This window comes from Chiloscyllium plagiosum, unplaced genomic scaffold, assembly GCF_037043375.1.
Source record: "Chiloscyllium plagiosum isolate Xiang-an unplaced genomic scaffold, Cpla_swu_hap1 HiC_scaffold_29, whole genome shotgun sequence".
Taxonomy (NCBI): domain Eukaryota; kingdom Metazoa; phylum Chordata; class Chondrichthyes; order Orectolobiformes; family Hemiscylliidae; genus Chiloscyllium; species Chiloscyllium plagiosum.
The window spans coordinates 1269993-1290864 of record NW_028270167.1 but is presented as its reverse complement, the minus strand read 5'-3'; the positions used below and the strand labels follow the sequence as shown (position 1 = coordinate 1290864).

General features: G+C 43.2%; 1 protein-coding gene across 6 annotated transcripts in view; it reads left to right on the top strand.

The window, feature by feature from the left end:
* The window catches only part of LOC122540862 (uncharacterized), a 32536-nt gene extending 12016 nt beyond the window's left edge, over positions 1–20520 (top strand). For all 6 annotated transcript variants that reach the window (XM_087976292.1, XM_087976290.1, XM_087976289.1 and 3 more), the window contains 8 exons: positions 2481–2567; positions 3101–3238; positions 10608–10663; positions 12504–12711; positions 14509–14655; positions 16651–16771; positions 18167–18279; positions 18958–20520. In XM_087976292.1, coding sequence (XP_087832418.1) covers positions 2481–2567; positions 3101–3238; positions 10608–10663; positions 12504–12711; positions 14509–14655; positions 16651–16771; positions 18167–18279; positions 18958–19083 — 996 coding nt within the window. In that variant the 3' untranslated portion in view covers positions 19084–20520. The remainder of the gene's footprint in view (positions 1–2480; positions 2568–3100; positions 3239–10607; positions 10664–12503; positions 12712–14508; positions 14656–16650; positions 16772–18166; positions 18280–18957) is intronic.
* Positions 20521–20872: the final 352 nt, after the last annotated feature.

The window sequence follows — 20872 nt, the reverse complement described above, 5'->3', positions numbered from 1 at the left end:
TCTGCCATGGCTGCTCTAATTGTGGCCTCAACTCCACTTTACCCCCTGTCCCCATCAACTCAGACTCCCTTATCAGTCAATAATCGATCCAACTCTGCCTTGAGTGTATTTAATGTTTTCTGGGGAGAATTTCACACGATAATGGCCCTCTGAAAAAAGAAAGAATCCTCACCTTGGTATTAAATAGGGACTCCTAATTTTTAAACTCTGTCCTCAAATTCGAGACTCTCCCTCATGTCCCCAAGTGGAAACACCCTCTTATCATCTTCCTGTCTAGTGTCTTGGTCTTTTATGTTTCAATTTGATCATTCCTCATTCTTTGGAACTCCAGTGGGTAGAGGTCCAACTTGTTCAACCTTTCCTTGTTATTTAACCTCTGCACCCGAGATTCCATCACTTCTCTGGACTGCCTTAAGCCAGGAGGCCAAAATTGTACACTGTATCCAGACGAGATCTCACTAAGGGTCTGTACAGCTATGGAACATGTGCCAACTTTTAGACAAGATTCCCTTTATCTAAATGCAAACATTGTCAAATGACAAACGAATGCCTTCCTCCTCACCCACTATACATGATTTTGTGATGAATTAGCCAAGACGCCAGATCGCTCTGTGCCCCTGAGTTCTATAATCTCTGATATTTAAATAACATTTGGCTTTTAGAAACATTAACAATAAGAGCAAGAGTAAGCCTTTCAGCCAACCAACCCAGCTCCACCATTCACCCTGATCATGACTGTTCCTCTACCTTAACAGCATACACCTGCTGTCTCCCTATACCTCTTGATGTCTTTTGCATTGAGAAGTCTTATCTATTTCTTTCTTAAATACGACCAGGGACTAGGTCTCCACAGCCTTCTGTAGCACAGAGTTCTGCAGGTTCACCACATTCTGTGAAGAAATCTCTCCTCATCTATCCCCATGTCTTTGCTGTCCTTTCTGCCAAAGTGGACAAGTTCACAGCTTTCACAATTATCTTCCATCAAACGCATTTTTGCCCACTCAATTAACCTATTTAAATTCCTTTTACAGGGTCTTTCAAAGTTTGTGCAAAGATTTGTAGCTCGGGTGCTCGTTGTTGTGGTTCTGTTCGCCGAGCTGGAAGTTTTTGTTGCAAACGTTTCATCCCCTGGCTAGGCGACATCATCAGTGCTTGGGAGCCTCCTGCGAAGCGCTTCTTTGATGTTTCCTCCGGTGTTTATAGTGGTCTGTCCCTGCCGCTTCCGGTTGTCAGTTTCAGCTGTCCGCTGTAGTGGTTGGTATATTGGGTCCAGGTCGATGTGTTTGTTGATGGAGTTTGTGGATGAATGCCATGCCTCTAGGAATTCCCTGGCTGTTCTCTGTCTGGCTTGCCCTATGATAGTAGCGTTGTCTCAGTCGAATTCATGTTGCTTGTTGTCTGCGTGTGTGGCTACTAAGGATAGCTAGTCGTGTCGTTTCGTGGCTAATTGATGTTCATGTATGCAGATTGTTAGCTGTCTTCCTGTTTGTCCTATATAGTGTTTTGTGCAGTCCTTGCATGGTATTTTGTACACTACATTAGTTTGCATACCATGCAAGGACTGCACAAAACACTATATAGGACAAACAGGAAGACAGCTAACAATCCGCATACATGAACATCAACTATCCACGAAATGACACGACCAGCTATCCTTAGTAGCCACACACGCAGACAACAAGCAACATGAATTCGACTGGGACAACACTAACATTATAGGGCAAGCCAGACAGAGAACAGCCAGGGAATTCCTAGAGGCATGGCATTCATCCACAAACTCCATCAACAAACACATCGACCTGGACCCAATATACCAACCACTACAGCGGACAGCTGAAACTGACAACTGGAAGCGGCAGGGACAGACCACTATAAACACCGGAGGAAACATCAAAGAAGCGCTTCGCAGGATGCTCCCAAGCACTGATGATGTCGCCTAGCCAGGGGACGAAACGTTTGCAACAAAAACTTCCAGCTCGGCGAACAGAACCACAACAGGGTCTTTATAACCTATTTTCCTACTTACCTTTGTGTTGCCAGCAAATTTAGCTGCCATTCACTCAGTCTATAATAAATGTTAAGTTTACTGGCCTGTGGTTTCCTGTAGGTTGTTCTTCAGTTGAATTTAAATTTTACCGGTTGCTATGACAGGATTTGAACCAGGTCTCTTGTTCCTGGAATAGTTCCCTGGGATTATTAGTCTATTAACATTACCACTACACCACAATTTCTCGCAATCAGTTTGTGAATTCAAATTCCAATGAAATATTGAAGGACTTGGATGTAAAAGATCTCATGGCATTGCCTGAAGAAGATCACGAAAGTCCTACTGTCCCAGCCAACATTGCTCTCTCTCAATAAGCAAGACCAAAAACAGATTCACTTGTTGCCCGTGGGATCATACAGTGCTTAATTGTCTAAACCTGAAAGTCCTAAGAGAGGAAGCAAGACTATTTGAAATTTTCTGCATTTATTTTCAGAACCACTGCTCAATGAGACAACAAGCACATGAAAGCAGCAAGAAGGGGTCACCAGGAACTGGGGGTCACAGCTCAGGACTTCAGCGGGTAAGAGAGAAAGGATTTCCCTTCCTGGTCATTACTGAATTTGCTTATCTTCAGAGGAGTGGGTCCTAACTCTTACATTATGCCCCAGGAGACAGCTGGAGCGATAAAGAAACAGATGCAGTCCAATGCACACAAACACACACATAGACAGAGCCCCAAATGGACAGATACACTACTCTTATGGATGTACAAAGTACAAGTCAGGAACATGTATTTTATTCCTCTTTAATGCTTTGGGGCATTTGCTTGACCAGCAGAGAGGCATTCGTGCCAGGCTTGCTCCAATTTTCTCTGCTGATCCATTTGCTGAGGTAGAGTACCCAGGGGAAGGAGTCCTTCCTCACTGTGTGGCATTGATTTTGGGGAGGAGGGGTGGGGTTTCCCTGCCACAATGCAGTCAGGCAGTGGCAAGATTTGTGGGGAGCAGGACTAGTGGTGGGAGGGCAGGGAGAACTGTCTCTACGTGTGATCCTCACACAGCAATGATGTGTCTTTTTAGCTGTGTGACTTTATCCCATCTGATCGTCTTGTAGGAACATGCAGCATTTAGTTTCTTCAAGGAAAACCAGTCGTTTGCCTGGAACTTTGTTGATTGGTTCATTTTGGAGATGCTTGAAGATGAGTTGGTGCCTGATACCTTGATGGAAGTGCTGTCCCATGATGTTACTAAGGTACTGCATACAACTCCACTGTTTCAAATGCTGCACAATCCAGGTCCAAGGGTACAAACACAGAGAATGTTGCAGGAATTCATTGCAGCACCACAGTAGCTTAGTGGTTAGCACTGCTGCCTTATAATGCCAGGATTTGATTCCAATCTCAGGTGACTGGTGGCGTTTGCACATTCTCCCAATGTCTGAATGGGTTACTGCCGGGTGCTCCAGTTTCCTCCCACAGTCCAAAGATGTGCAGGTTAGGTGGATTGGTCATGCTGAATTGCTCACAGTGTGCAGGGATGTGCAGGCTAGATGGATTAGTCATGGGAAATGCAGGGATACAGTATGGGAGTATGTATGGATGGGAAGCTCTTCAGAGGGTCAGTATGGACTCAATGGGCCAAATGGCCTGCATCCACACTGTAGGGATTCTATGATTCTGAGGTTTGGTAGCATCTGCAGAGAGAGAAAAACAGTTCATGTTTTGAATCCAGTATAACTCCTGTTCAGAAGTGGTAAAACAATGATGCCTTGTAATATGAATAATATTCATGGAGTTTAGCAGTGCAGAAACCAGCCTTACTGCTCCATGCTGGTGTTCTGCTCCACATGAGCTTTCTCCCACCGTACTGTCAATTCTATCCTTTTCCAATCTCTCTTGTGTTAGCTTCCCTTGTGCTAGTCCCCTCAACAATTCCCTCTGGTAGTAATTCCAGTCTCACCACGCTAGATAAAACAGTTTCTTCTGAATTCCCAGTTGGATTTATTAGTGACTTTCTGGTGTTTATGGTCCCCCTACAAGTGGAAACGTCTTTATGTCTACTCTGTAATGCCCCTCGTAGTTTAAAGACCCCAATTGGTCATCCTGCAGCCTTTACTTTTTAGGAGGAAACATTCTTGCCTATTTAGAATTTCCTGATTGTTGTAACCTTTCAGACGATATCTTTCAGTCAACCTCTTTCTCACTTTACCTGATGCCTCTGTATTCACGTGCTGTAATTCAAGTGAAGATTAATGAAACTATATGGAGAACAACTGTGTACAGTGAGGTCGAAATGTTAGACTCTTGGATGTATTCATTAGCCTTCACCTACTGGGAAAAAACGTGAATGAAGTGCAAGGAAATTAGAAAGGTGTAAAAACTATAGACAATTTCACTGCTTTCAATATGGACTTGAGAGTAGCAGTGTAAAGGGCAGACAAAGGGAGGAAATTTCCAAGTGTGTTTCTGCCCCAAGAAGCATGGAGGTATTTTTCAATGTTTTTGGGGAATAAGGTGGGTTGGGTCTTGAGGTGAACATGTCGTGAATAGTTAGGGAACAGTAAGGTTTAGGTTAGATATTGAAAAGGACAAGGAAGGATTGATTTTTATAAGGGTATAACCAGATGAATTGGAATCAGCAATTGGAAGAATGTACTGCCTTTAAAGAAGAGGTGGTTTGGGTACAGACAAGGTCCATTTCCAAACAGGAGAGGTCATACAGAGATCTAGATCTCCCTGGATATGAGACCGAGACAGCAAGAAAGCTTAAGCAGATAAAGGGGATGGCTCAGGTTAATAATATGAGTAGAATCAAGCTAACTATAGGAAGTTCAACGGGAAAACAGAAACAAAAAGGAAAGAGGGGTGGGAAGAGAGTAGCGGCTTACACTAAAACATTTGCAGCAATTCAGATACTGAAGTGTTCCATGCAGGAAGATTTGGAAAACACCCAGGCTTAGCAACTGGTAAGTAACACATGGTAGGCAGTGACCACCTCCAACAAGAGAGAATCTAAAAATTGCCCCTTGACATTCAATGGCGTTACTGTTATTGAATCCCCCAGTTTCAACATCCTGGATGTTACCATTGACCAGAAACGGAACTGAATTTGCCCCGTAAATCCTGTGGCCTCAAAAGCAGATAGGGTGAAGAGTGACCATTGGGGTAAGGCATAGAAGCCAGAAAGAATCAGTACTGTTTGGAGGGCATTGCAATTTAATTATTGTGTAACAAATGGAACCATCTTATACCAACTCTCTTGACCATGATTACTTAACCACAAAGTGAAGCCGATCTATTAGGGTGTGTACTGTCTCTCTATCTCACCAAATACCATTAGTATCTTGAACAGAGTTCACAAGGTGGGATATTGCTATCTAGGCCAGCATTCGTTCCTTATCCCTAAATGCCCAGAAGTCATTTCATAATCAACCACTTTGCTGTGGGCCTGAAGTTACATGTAGGCTGGATGAGGTAAGGAGTTTTAAAAAAGAAGCATTTATTCATTTTGTAGGATGTGGGCATTGCTGGCTGGCCAGCATTTATTGCCCATCTCTAGTTGCCCTTGAGAAGGTGTGGCTGAGCTGCCTTCTTGAACCACTGCAGTCCACCTGCTGTGGGTTGATCCACACTGCCATTAGGGAGGGAATTCCAGGATTTTGACCCAGTGACAGTGAAAGAACGGCGATATATTTCCAAGTTAGGATGTTGAGTTGCTTGGAAGGGAACTTGAAGGGAGTGGTGTTCCCATGTATCTGCTGCCCTTCTCCTTTTAGATGGAAGTGGTTGTGGGTTTGGAAGGTGATGTGTGAGGATCTTTGGTGAATTTCTGCCATGCACCTTGTAGATGGTGCACACTGCTGCTACTGAGTGTCAGTGGTGGAGGGAGTGGATGTTTGTGAATGTGGTACCAATCAAGCGGCTGCTTTGTCCTGGATGGTGTCAAGCTTCTTGAGTGTTGTCCATCACAGTCCTGACTTTTGCCTTGTAGATGTTGGACAGGTTTTCAGGAGTCAGGAAGTGAGGTACTCATTGCAGTATTCCTAGCCTCTGACCTGCTCATGTAGCCACTGCGTTTATGTGGTGAATCCAGTTGAGTTTCTGATCACTGATAACTCCCAGGATGTTGATAGTGGGGGATTCTGTAATGGTAACACCATTGAATGTCAAGGGGCGGTGGTTAGACTGTCTCTTGTTGGTGATAGTCACAGCCTAGCATTTGTGTGGTGTGAAGGTTACTTGCCAGTTGTCAGCCCAAGCCTGCAGATTATCCAGATCTTGTTGCATTTGGACACAGACTGCTTCAGTATCTGAGGAGTTGCGAATGGTGCTGAACATTGTGCAATCATTGGCAAACACCCCCACTTCTGGCCTTATGATGGAAGGAAGGTCATTTGTTGAAGTAGCTGAAGATGGTTGGGCCTAGGACATTACCCTGAGGAAAGCCTGCAGAGATGTCCTGGAGCTGAGACAACTGATCTCCAATAACCACAACCATCTTCCTATGTGTCAGGTATGACTCCAACTACCGGAGAGTTTGCCCCCTGATACCCATTAACTCCAGTTTTGCTAGGGCTCCTTGATACTACACTCAGTCGAATACAGTCTTGACATCAACGGCTGTCTCTCTCCCTCCCCTCTGGAATCCAGCTCTTTTGTCCATGTTTGAACCAAGGCTGTAATGAGGTCAGGAGCTGAGTGACCCTGGGGGAACCCGAACTTGGTGTTACTGAGCAGGTTATTGCTGAGCAGGTGCTGCTTGATAGCACCGTAAATGACACCTTCCATCACTTTACTGAGGATGGAGAATAGACTGATGGGGCGGTAATTGGCTCATTTGGATTTGTCCTACTTTTTATGTACAGGGCATAGTTGGGCAATTTTCCATGTTATCAGGTAGATGCCAGTATTGAAGCTGTACTGGAATAGCTTAGCTAAGGGAGTGGCACATTGTGGAGCACAAGTCTTCAGTACGATTGCCAGAATATTGTCAGGGCCAGTAGCCTTTGCAGTATCCAGTGTCTTCAGCTGTTTCTTAATGTCACACGGAGTGAGTCAAACTGGCTGAAGACAGGTATCTGTCACGCTGAGGATTGCTGGAGGAGGCTGAGATGGATCATCCACTCGCCACTTCTGGCTGAAAATGCTGCGACAGCTTCAGCCTTATCTTTTGCCCTGATGTGATGGGCTGTTCCATCATTGAGGATGGGGATATTTGTGGAGCCTCCTCCTCCAACAAGTTCTTTAATCATCCATCACCATTCACGACTGGATGTGGCAGGACTGCGGAGCTTAGATCTGATCCATTGGTAGTGGGATCACTTAGCTCTGTCTATCACTTGCTGCTTATACTGTTTGACACGCAAGTTGTCCTGTTTGGTAGCCTCACCAGGTTGACACCTCATCTTCAGGTTTGCCTGGTGCTCCCCCAGGCAGGCCCTCCTACACTCTCGATTGAACCCGGGTTGATCCTCTGGCTTGATGGTAATGGTTGAGTGGGGGACATGCCGGGCCATGAGGTTACAGATTGTGCTGGAGTACAGTTCTGCTGCTGTTGATGGCCCACATTACCTCATGGATGCCAAGTCTTGAGCAACTAGATCTGTTTGAAGTCTTGTCCCATTTAGCACGGTGATAGTGCCACACAACACTATGGAGGGTATTCTCAATGTGAAGGTGGGACATTGTCTCCACAAGGACTGTACAGTGGTCACTCTTACCGATACTGTCATGGACAGATACACCTGCAATTGGCAGCTTAGTAAGGGTGGGGACAGGTATGTTTTTTTCCCTCTTGTTGTTTCCCTCACCACCTGCCGCAGACCCAGTCTAGCAGTTAGGTGCTTTAGGACCCGACCAGCTTGAACAGTAGTACTGCTGCCAAGCCACTCTCGGTGATGGACATTGAGATCCCCCACTATTTTGTGCCCTTACCACCCTCGGTGTTCCTCTAAGTGTTGTTCAACGTGGAGGGGTACCGATTCATGGAGGGACCGTATTGTTGAAGAGGAGAGTATGAAACGGACTGGTAAACTAGAGGAGATACTTGTTAGGAAGGAAGATGTGTTGGACATTTTGAACAACTTGAGGATAGACAAGTCCCCCGGGCCTGACGGGATATATCCTAGGATTATGTGGGAAGCAAGAGAGAAGATTGCAAGGCCGTCTTCACTGTCAACGGGGGTGGTACCAGGGGACTGGAAAGTGGCGAATATTGTGCCCCTGTTCAAAAAAGAGAATAGGGCTAACTCCGGGAATTACAGACCAGTTAGTTTTACTTCGGTGGTAGGCAAAGTAATGGAAAGGGTACTGAGGGATAGGATTTATGAGTATCTGGAAAGACACTGCTTGATTAGGGACAGCCAGCACGGATTTGCGAGGGGTAGGTCTTGCCTTACAAGTCTTATTGAATTCTTTGAGGAGGTGACCAAGCATGTGGATGAGGGTAGAGCAGTGGATGTAGTATACATGGATTTTAGTAAGGCTTTTGATAAGGTTCCCCATGGTAGGCTTATGCGGAAAGTCAGGAGGCATGGGATAGTGGGAAATTTGGCCAGTTGGATAGAGAACTGGCTAACCGGTCGAAGTCAGAGAGTGGTGGTAGATGGTAAATATTCAGCCTGGAGCCCAGTTCCAAGTGGAGTTCCGCAGGGATCAATTCTGGGTCCTCTGCTGTTTGTAATTTTTATTAATGACTGGGAAGAGGGAGTCGAAGGGTGGGTCAGTAAATTTGCAGACGATATGAAGATTGGTGGAGTTGTGGATAGTGAGGAGGGCTCTTGTCTGCTGCAAAGGGACTTAGATATGATGCAGAGCTGGGCTGAGGAGTGGCAGATGGAGTTCAACCCTGTCAAGTGTGAGGTTGTCCATTTTGGAAGGACAAATAAGAATGTGGAATACAGGGTTAACGGTAGGGTTCTTAGTGAGGTGGAGGAGCAGAGGGATCTTGGGGTCTATGTTCATAGGTCTTTGAAAGTTGCCACTCAGGTGGATAGAGCTTGTAAGAAGGCCTATGGTGTATTAGCGTTCATTAGCAGAGGGACTGAATTCAAGAGTCGTGAGGTGATGTTGCAGCTGTACAGGACCTTGGTTAGGCCACATTTGGAGTACTGTGTGCAATTCTGGTCGCCTCACTTTAGGAAAGATGTGGAAGCTTTGGAGAAGGTGCAGAGGAGATTTACCAGGATGTTGCCTGGAATGGAGAATAGGTTGTACGAGGATAGGTTGAGAGTGCTAGGCCTTTTCTCATTGGAACGGCGAAGGGTGAGGGGTGACTTGATAGAGGTTTATAAGATGATCAGGGGAATAGATAGAGTGGACAGTCAGAGACTTTTTCCCCGGGTACAACAGAGTGTTACAAGGGGATATAAATTTAAGGTGAAGGATGGAAGGTATAGGGGGGATGTCAGGGGTAGGTTCTTTACCCAGAGAGTGGTGGGGGCATGGAATGCGCTGCCTGTGGGAGTGGCAGAGTCAGAACCATTGGTGACCTTTAAGTGGCAATTGGATAGGTACATGGCTGGGTGCTTAAGCTAGGACAAATGTTCGGCACAACATCGTGGGCCGAAGGGCCTGTTCTGTGCTGTATTGTTCTATGTTCTATCAGCCGAGTGAGGACAGTGTGTGGTAATCAGCAGGAGATTTCCTTGCCCGTGTTTGATCTGAAGCCATGTAATTTCATGGAATCTGGAGTTGAGGATCCCAGAGCCCCCACCCCCGCAACTGTATACAGGGCATTCTGCTATAGTGCATGTTTCATTAACACAAATTCACTGTAACGCAATTAACAGATTGGGGACACTGTTTCTAAAGCGGGAACCTTTAAATCATGTGTTGGCTGTAACGTGATTACATCGCCAACATTTTAAGCGCTGTTTCTAAAGCTCGGTTTTTCTATAACACAGGGTTGCAAAAGAGCACAACTATCGCATAACTGTACCACTGTGCCTCCACCTCTGCTGGGTCTCTTCTGCCGATAAGACAGGATACATCCAGGGATGGTGGTGTCTGGGACATAATCATACTCTCTGAATCATACCTTACAGACAGACAAAGTCAGGTTGTTGCTTGACTAGTTTGTGGGATAGCTCTCCCAATTTTAGCACTAGCCCCCCGATGTAGTGAGGAGGACTGTGCGGATCATCAGGGCTGTTTCTGTCATTGTCTTTTCCAGTGCCCAGGCAGATGCCAGGTGATCTCTCCGATTTCAGTTCCTTGAGACTTTGAATGGCTTGCTAGGCCGTTTCAGAGGGCAACTGAGAGTAACTACATTGCTGTGGGTCTGGAGTCACATGTAGGCCAGACCAGTGGGGAGGACAGATTTCTTCCCCTGAGGAGTTTTAGTAAACCTGATGGGTTTTTCTGACAATCATCAGTGGTTTAACGCTCATTATTAGTCTCTCAATTCCAGATTTTTATTGAATTCAAATTCCACAATCTGTCCTGGTGGGATTTGAACCCTAGTCCCCAGACTATTACCTGGGTCTCTGGATTAATAGCTCAGCAATACTAACCCTCAGCTTTCACAGCCCCCCAAACCCCACCATGTGCCATGGTTTCTCGTGGAATGTAAGTGCTGTAAAGGTTTAAAAGCTGGTGTTTATAAAGAAATTTTTTTTTCAGTGTGCTCCTGCATACTCACCAACTGGGAAGAATTTCGATGTCAAGAGGAAGCTACCGTAAGTATAATGAAAAATAGCAAGACTTTCACAAATATTCTGCAATTCATGACCTCAGGATGTTACAATGAACCGAGAGTCAATGAAATGATTTTGTTTCAGTAAAAAGAAACACAACAGACAATTTGAACAGAGGAAGTTACCACAAATATATGAACAATGAGATTAATAACTAACTCTCTTGTTTTGGTATTGTTGATTGATGAGGACATCATGGACCGTTTATCACCACCTGAGATACTCTTGAGTTTGTGGTTTTGCTATTTGGTACCTCTGACAATACACGACCTAGCAATGCTACTCTGCAAATTGTTCAACCAGTGGCTTCAGTTAAAAGTCTCTAATGCCTGGATTCTCACCCTCGCTCTACCTTAGATTTCTTCTTTAAAGTGATTCATAAAATTTACTTCTTTAACCAAATTTTATCACCTGTCTGAGGCAATATTGTGTTTTTATTTGGTTACATTCCTGTGGAGTACCTTGGTACATTGTGTTGTAGTACAGGTGCTATTTACATGTATGTACTGTATTGTAAATACAGTGTTAGTTCAATAATGTCTTACTCCATTCACACTAAATTTTATTTTCAGGGTGTGCCCAATACTGACACAGCTGTTTATAATTGATACCTCTGATTATTCTCACGTTATAGCTGATGTAGTGTATTGTAAAATCTCCACAGGAAAGCTACTGGAAAAAAATCAAGCCAAAAAGTGCTGGAGAAACTCAGCAGGGTTTGTCAGCACTATAGAGAGAGTGACCCTTTCAGGTCTGATACAGTTTTTCAGAGCAGATTGGATTGATGTTTAGTTTAAGAGCTTTCCGCTTACTGAAATCGGCTTTTATCTGAGTAAAGCATGGACGTTGCATGAATTTGATGTAACATTTTTAAATATGGAAAACATTAGTCCAAATGGAAGGCAGTGAACAGAAAGAGTAGCAAGGAATGGCATACATATAGAATGTAAGTGTAGGACTAGGTTAGACACTGTAGGGTTCTTTAGCAGAGACATGGCAGCAGACATCGATAAATAAACATCCGTGATTGTTAGTCGCTTTGATGAGCAGCAGTTTGCCTGGTGACCCTGAGAGAAATGGGGCAGTTAAATTGCAGAAATAGGATAGATAATACAGCACAGGTACAACAGTTGGTAGAACACCTTTGGCCTGACATAACGAACATCGTCACAGAAAGATGGTAATTATTGAATGTAAACATCTAAGGTGCATACTGTTCATCTTCAATATCTCAGGAATTGCAGGATGCAGTGCAAATTAATCTTTTGATGAGTCTATTGATTAGTCTACAAGAGCTGCAGATGTGAAACTCCTTGGTAGAGAACGTTGGGAATAATGGGCCTACGTTTCTGAAGTAGGGTTATTGGACTCAAAGCATTAACTCTGTTTCTCTCTCTGCATGTAACGCTGGCAGACCTGCTGAGTTTTTCCAGCAACACATTTTCAGCTCAAATTACTGCATACTCAGTCTGACAATGTTTATTTATAAACTGCAACCATCATTGCCAGGGGAGTCTAGGTTAACCAATTAATCACACTGTCTCTAAAATAATACTTTTGCAGATTAATTTTGATTTTCTCTCCTTCAAGTCCAAACATCTCTTCTGGTTCCCCTGCACAGGAGTGAGGTAAAATGGTTCGTCAACGATGGGACACCTGTGCAGTAGGCAGCCAAATATTTCCAAAACACTTAGACACTGCACTGAGAGGCCTTGAGATCTCTAGATCGATGAAATCCTCACTTGGCCATTCAGCCCTTACTATCTTTGTAGTATTAATGCTGTTCTGATATCAATCACTAGCTGCTATTTGTATTTTTCAGGGAGACAGTGAAACTGGATGTATTGAAGCAGCTGCCAGCTGTGACAATATTAGACACACTCCTGGAGGAAGCTGTCAGTGAGATGACTGTGGGATTGATCCGAAGAGTTGTTGAGGAACTTGTTGAGAATCACCTGACCAACACAGCTATCAATGATTCTCTGACAGAGCTCATAGTGGAGACGGTTGAGCCAATGGTGCCACAGCTGGTGGGTATCACTAAATAATCTTTTCAGAGAGTTTTGTTTTATTTTTAAAATCGTTTGTCTCATAGTGAAACAGTGATTTGTTGAATTGTCCTTGTTTTTATCGTTTCATGGAATGTGGGTGTCACTGGCAACATCCACATTTGTTGTCTGTCCCTATTTGCCTTTTATCTGAGGCAGTTGAAAGTCAACCACTTTACTTTGGTTCTGGAGTCACAGGCAGACCAGAGAAGGGTGTTTGATTTCCTTCCCTAAAGGATATTAGTGATCCCTAGTGGGCTTTAATACAATCAATGGTCATTATTATTGAATTATTTAATTCCAGATTATTAATTGAATTCAAATTCCACCAGCTGCTGTGATGAGAATTGAATTCTCATTCCCAAAAAGGATTAATTTAGGCCTCTGGATTACTAAGGGGTGATAGTGAGGACTGCAGATGCTGGAGATCAGAGTCAAGATTAGAGTGGTGCTGGAAAAGCAGGTCAGGCAGCATCCAAGGAGCAGGAAAATCGACCACTCTAATCTTGACTCTGGATTACTAATCCAGTCACATGCCCACTCTACCACAGTCTGCCTTCTATTCCCATACCCCTACACTTGTACAATACTATCATAATAAAATGTGGGCTGTTTTTCTTTGACACATGCATTCAATGTGAATATGAAGAGGCAGTCAGTGTAGCAGTGAGCATTATTCCACAATCAGCTGTATTGAGATATCAATCCATGGTTCATGATCCTGTTGACAGAAGGAGCTTTCATTTATAGAGCTGTGTAATTGGATCTCCTAAAGTACTTTACAGCCAATGAAATATATTTTGAATTAATCTCTGTTCCAACATGGGGAAGTGCAACAGTCAATTTTCACACAATGAGATGGTATTACTGGTTGAAAGAGAAATATTAGACAGACGTTCCTGTTGCTTTTCGAATATTGTGATGGGAGTACTTCTATTTGCTATCTTATCTAAAAGACGGTGTCACTGACAGTGCAGCATTCCATCAAATTACCTGACATGCTCATGTCTCCAAACTGGAACTCTAGCTAGTAATCTCTGATTCACGCCAACTTAATGTTTGGGTCAAGTGACCCTTCTTCAGAACTCGATCCAAAACATTAACACTATTTTCTCTTCACAATGCTGCCAGACATGCTGAGGTTTTCCCAGCGATTTCTGTTTTTGCTTTTGATATCCAGTATCAGCAGTTCTTTTTTTAACCTCTGATTCAGTGCTGAGAGTGAAACCCAGGTTGACACTTAGTTTTATCAACACTGTTTGTAGAGACATTCTTCTTGGTCTGTTATTCTTCCTTTCACCAACTCCATCAGAAACAGAGTTGAGAGTGTGATGCTTAAAATGCACAGCAGGTCAGGCAGCATCCAAGGAGCAGGAGTATCAACATTCCGGGCATAAGCCCTTCATCATGCCTGAAAGGTCAATTGTCCTGCTCCTCGGATGCTGCCTGACCTGCTAAGCTTTTCCAGCACCACACTCTCGACTCTGATATCCACCATCTGCAGTCCTCACTTCCTCCTCCATCAGAGACAGTCTAATTGGCCATTAGTTTAATCACAGCCTGTGGGTGTCGCTGTTGCACAGTATTTGCTGGATTTTCTGAGCCTCAGTCAATGCATTCACAGTATATCATTGCGTTTAACGTTTGTTTGAGATGTTTCTGTGTAACATGGTAAATAGAGAACTTTCTTTACCCTGCTTCCTTGCATTGCCATGTACACTAATGCTATTTTGAGGAACTCCCAAGAATGAGTAGTAACTTGTGTTTTGAATACTACAGGTGAAAGAGACTGTAAATGAAACATTGCTGGAGGGAATCCTGCAGGAAGACATCCTGCCGGAGGTACTGGATGAGGAAATGAGGAATGTTGCAGTGTTACTGCTGAGTGAATATGACACTGAAACGCATGAAGAGCAGCAGCAGGCTGTAAGTGAAAGAGCAGGATGTTGTCTGTTTGATCACCATGGTTATCATCTTTCATGTCATACTTAAATGATGACCATCAGGTATTTATTTTTAAAAGAAGTTATCTAATATACTAGTGCTTGCCATCTGGATAAGAGGTCAACTTGATTTAGCATTATTAAACCAGCTATAGTGAGCAGTCCAGTTTGTATTGTACAGTTTGCCTTCATGGTAGTATCCATTGATCCCTATGGCGAAGTTACACCTATCTGGTCAGCAGGGCAAATTTGGATCATACTGTTGTCGGATAATTGATTGGTAATTCTTTTGAAGGCTTGTCTATGAGGAGTAGCACATGAGCAAGATATAGTGCATGTCTGTCAGGATCTGGGAAAAGATTAACGGCTCAGGTTTGCAACTTTTTGGGCTGAACTGGAAAAAGCTTTAAACAGTTTTAAGGAATTCCAGTGGAAAAAGGAATGAAACAGAAGGTCTGTGATAAAATGGAGAGCAAGAGAGATTAAATTACTCAGGAAATGGGAGTAGTAAAGAAAGATGTATGAGGATGGGATATAAATGATCTTCTCTGGATAAGTGCAATGTGCTTATGACCTGGAATTTGCTGAACTTTGTGTTGAGTCCATAAGGCTGTGAACTTCCTAACTGAACAATGAGGTGCTGTTTCTCATGTTCCTGGTGAGCTTTGTGGTCAGAACATCAACAGAGTCTGTGGCTTTAGAAGATAGCTGGGCAAATTGGGAGGATAAAATGAGTTGAGGGATTATGATTTAAATGGATGGATCAATAATTAATTAATCGGTGGGGAACAGAACAAGAGCAATAGCACAGAAAGCGTTATAGACTGCAAGAAATCAGAGGAACAATGGAGAGTTAGAGATGAACTGGATCCAAAGGTCTCCAGGTTTTTAATGCAGTGCAATGCCATGATGCACTCAAGTTTTGATTCAGCAATGTCTGTGGAATCAGGGAAGCTGATTTGAAATAAATTAAGAGTTTGACACAAAGGGGTCTTTGTCATGTGCTACAGTCAGTGTTGACTGCTGGGTCACTGAAAAGATTAGAGAGTGAGGTCTTACAAAATGTTTTGCTCTTTTTTCACAAAACCTTACTAGAAATGGGGTTGAGGCACAGACCCACCGTCATCTAATTGGACTCAGACAGTCTGCTGGAGCTATCCAGGCCATGATGTCCACGCTGTCTGATTATGGGCCTACCCAATTCCTGTCACTGCAGTGTTACTTCCCTGTACTCCTGTCATCTTTTTCTCTCCATTATTTATTAAATTGTCTTTTGAAAGTTAATATTGAATCGCCTCATATTACCATTCCAGGCAACTGTTGCAAATTATAACAACTCCGTGTAAATTAAAATATTCCCCTTTGTTGCCTCCGGCTCTCTTTCCAACCATGTCTCCTCTCATTACTGACTTTTTCATCCCTCAAAGAAGTTTTTTTCCGTATTTACTCGATCAAAACTTTTCACCATTGGAATGCTTTTATCAAACCTCCTCTTAGCCTTCTCTGCCTTCAGGAGAGCAAGCCTGGTTTCTGCCACCCTTCCCCATTACTGAAATTGCTCATTTAGGGAATAATCTAGGGAACCTCTTCTGCAGCCTGTTGAAGGCATTAACATCTTCTTAAAATCGATATGCAAATAGGCTCAAGAGACTTGATGACTACCTCATGTTCCTATTTTCACCTCCACAAACTACGAACAGTTGGCCTGTTGGAAGGGGATGGGAAAGAGCTTTAATAGAAAGATCCATTTGGGCCCCACCGTCTTTGGCAGTTTTGGGTGACGTGATGGGTGAAGTCTGAAGACACCTAAAAGTGTTGAGTTGGAATTGGCCTTGGCTGGGTTAGGATTACCTCTGAATGGAAAAAGATGCATACAATTGTGAAAGAAGTATGGCAGTGAGATCAAGGTACATCACTTTTCAGTAATGTAATAGCAAGCACTTTCATAGTCTGGTAATTAACACACATTTTCCTGCAGGTGAGCACAAATGCTGACCAGAGACTCCTTGATATGTTCCTCTTGGAGGGTCTGTTGAAGATTCTCAGGAACCAGGGGAGAGAATTGTCTGAAATGATTGAGCTGGACAGGCTATTAGACAGTGAGTTGTTCTACTCTCCACATATCCACGCATTATTACTCTCCAGGCAACTGGGCAATGCACTGAGCACAGGGTGGCAGGGTATGGAGAAATGTCTGAGCGTCCTAATCCAACACACACATCCTCAAATCCGTCTACACCTTAGTGAAAGCATCTGCAGAGGTCAAAGGTTTCCCAAGAAAATAAAAGGAAAATCCAAGGGTTTAAGGAACCACTGACCGCATTCTCTTTAGTAGCAAACATTTGAAGGATTATTGCAAAATATCAGAATGAATTGTGGAACTCAAACCTCTCTGTTGTGTGAAAAAGAAGAGAGAATCTAAATGAAACGGGGAGATTTTTATTTAAACCAAGGAACTGTGCTTCATTTTTAATAATGTGAGTTTGTATCCTAAATAAATTTGGCATAAATTTTAGGATTACTAACTGTCAAATTGTGATAAAGCCTAATCTTGTTTTTAGGGAAGGAAATCTTACCTTAACATTATTTTAAGAAGTTATTACCTGGTATGATTATATGTGACTCCAAACCTACAGGCAATTAGTTGATGTTTAACTGCCTACTAAAATGGCCTAACAAGCTACTGGGTGTATTGAAGAAGGGAGCTCACCTCCATTTTCTCAAGGCAGTTTAGGCATGGGAATGAAATGCTGGCCTTGTCAGCCACAGTCCCATCTAAAAGTGAAGATATAACACATGAGGCCAGGCTGCTCACGCTGTTAGACTGAGTCTGCACTGGAAGGACAATCTCAATATAGTGACAGCATGTTCCCATTATAGATGTCGACCTAGGAATTTCTAAAGGAAATAGAAAGAGCACAAGCCAACATTAGGCCAAATGTTCCAGCCTCTTGATGGTTGGAGACTGGTCACATTCTTGAAGATGAACTTTAGGACTGGGAAGCCCTGACTTTAATCCGGAATATCTGAAATACTTCAACTTCACTGGGCAGTTCCCCTGATCCCTAGGACCCCCCTGTGAATGTATCTGCATTTGAACTGCAGTTGGAGATTTCATACATTTCCACAATCCTTACCTAGATTGTTACCCAAAAAAGTCTGAGAGTCTGATATCACTGTACCTAATGACCACACTTTCTCATGTGCTCGGGCCTCTGCAAGAAACGGCAGCAAGAACAGGCTGTTTAGTCCTTCAGTCATGCTCAGCTGTTCAGCCTGATCACAAAGATCAGTCTGTGATGTTAACTCTCACATTCCAGCCTGCCCTTATTGAGTACAGTACCATACAGCATTGACTGAAATGGAGAGCAGCTCACCGAGACACAACTAGCTTTAGCACAACTCTCGAGAAACTTCACTCTGAACGTTGCGTTAATTTCATCATCGGTTTGCAGGTCTGTAACTTGGAATATACTCTGCCCTCCCTTTTGCAGGTTGGATGCTCGATGTCCTTATCGGGCAATATCTGAACATTACCCAACACTGTTGTTTAATTACTGAGAATGTGGCACTGAAGGATTACCACAGAAAGGCTTTCACTGACGTGGTAAGTGCACGTGCCTTCCACTTTATTCTGAATATTTCCCTCCTTAAAAGCTACTGATTGTTTTTGTTTTCTCTCAGGAGTTTTCTTTACAGCTGCAACTTGTGGGTAAGGGCTTTTAAGGATTTAGGAATGAAGGACTTCCATTTCACAAGCCACCATCAATGACAACCAACAGAGAGTTTCCTCTAGGCTATCTCCACCCAGCACTCCTGTGACAGGGTTTGATGCAGAGCAAAGCTGCCTCTACACTGTTGTTCAATTTAATCTGGTTCACCACCATCCTCAGAAGAACATACACCTCAGTTCCAATACATTTGCCCTGTACGTTGTGAGAAACAGCCATATCGGAAGGTTCTGTGTTTCACATCCAATGTAGTGCAGTGTTAATTGACATGAACATTTTGCATTGGCTTCTTAAAACCTGCAGACAGGAATCTTTATTGTATTGAGGCATTGCTTGGTGGTAGCGCTTAGTTTCTCTGTCATAGGATGGGGATGGCATTCACTTATAGTCCCCTTCTATGTGATTCTTCAATTTTATTTTCTCTAATTAAAGGAATTATTCAGAATTCGCAGGGGTAGGAACAAAGAGAGAGACACAGCGTAAAAGGCAAGTGTTCACGTATATGGTGACTGTCAGGCGTTGACGCATCAGTAATGGCTCTCTGTCTTGTGCAGGTGCTGGATGTGATCTTGTCAGAGCTGAGTGAACACATGGATGAAGACCTGGCCGATCTCTTCCAGTATGAACAGCAAATGGAGGAGAGAAACTTAATCGCAGACGGTGGTTATCAGAGGGTCTAAGATGGAGGGGTGTCCGAGATGGGGTGGTGGTGTTATTGGGATGTCTGAGACAGGGGCAGTAGTGTGTGGGTCTACAGTTTTAAATCATTATATTTTTGCAATTTATCTTTTGAACTTTATGTAAACAAGAAGTCTCACTTTGTAAACATTGACTTAACCCAAAAGTGGTTGTGATTTGATGTCAAACTAGTTAATTATGTAGATGTATTTTATAACTATGAATTTTTTTTAGCTTGTTTCTAATGATTTCAAACATAGCTGATATTTTAACTTGGTATTTTCCCCTCTGCCCCTATGTTTACATAAGAATTCTTTTGGCATCGTTTAAAAAGAGGAGTTGACCTAACTGTATTGATCCTGATTACCCTTGTACTGCATGATGGAGAATAACTAGCCTTCCATGGTGTGGCCAGTGAACTAGAGTTTTACTTGATAAGCAGGGTACAGGTGGGAGACATTATCATGGATTGGTCAACAAACTGATATAGGTTTTGGTAAGTCTGCGAGGGATAACACTCCTGCTTTGATCAGACCTTCTGTTTCGAGAAACTCTTACGGAAGTCTTGAACTTGGATGAAGCAAGTTGGCAAACAACTTCCTGAATTCACTGCCGCAGCCGGATTGGAGGAGGGAAGTGTCTGCCCAGAGTATCCAGCCCCAAGAACCGTTCTGTGGGGACTTGGTCTAATCTTTGCCAAAAGTTGTTTTAGTATTTTAGACACTTGACTTGGACAGACTAATTTAGGGTTCTTTTTACCATGTTGGATCATGGTTAGACTGGTTTGGGGTTCACAGATTCCTACAGCGCCCTTCAACCCGTTAAGTCTGCACCAACATAATGACCACTAAAAGTACGCTAATCCCTATTTCCTGCATGTGTCCCTTATCTTTGAACGTGATGATACTTGAAGTACTCACCCAATTTTTTTTTAAAAGGTTGTAAGATTTCCAGCCTCCACTCCCTTCCCGGCAGTGCATTCCAGATTCCCACCATCTACTGAGTGAAAATGTTTTCTTCTCAAATCCTCTCTCTATCTGTTACGTTACCCTAAAACTATGCCCTTTCATCTTGATGCCTCAACCCAGGGGAACAGCTGATGTCTCTTCAGTCTGTCCATACCCCTCATAACGTTATTTGAATCATGTCCCCCCTCAGTCTTCTCTGCTCTAGAGAAAACAAACCAACCCTTTGTAGTCTGTCTTTGTAGTCTCAGTTTCTCCATCCCTGGCAACGTCCTGGTGTCCCCTCCAGTGCTAGCCTTCCTATATTGAGATTCAATGTTTGTGCTATGACGAAGTTGCATTTCTTACTTTATACAAGGTCTTCTGTTTCCTTTAAATTATCTTCCCTTCTTCCTTTTGTAATAATTTAGCGTTTAACATTTCACTCTTGTTGTAACATCATATCTAATAAAATGGTTGTACTAACAAGTTCCAGGGAATTGTCACTCATTCCTGTGACATCCTGAATAATGTTCTTAATCTGAGGGAGAATCTCCAAGGAATCTGTCCTCCCGGCTGGAGGTGGAATATTGGGCTGACACAGCCAGTTAGGATTGCTTTCTTACAACTGGCCTGTGGATATTGGTCAAAAGACGGTTTTTACTTTTTAGAATTAATAATGTTGCCTCCAGTGAAAAAACTGTTCAAATCCACTTGAACTTTGAATTAAGCTCCTTCACTTTTGGTGTTTGGTGCACAAAATTGAGAATGGTTTGGAAATGATAAGAGCCCACTTGACCATTCAGACTTTAAACTGCATTTACTAGTTTACCCATTATCAGTCACA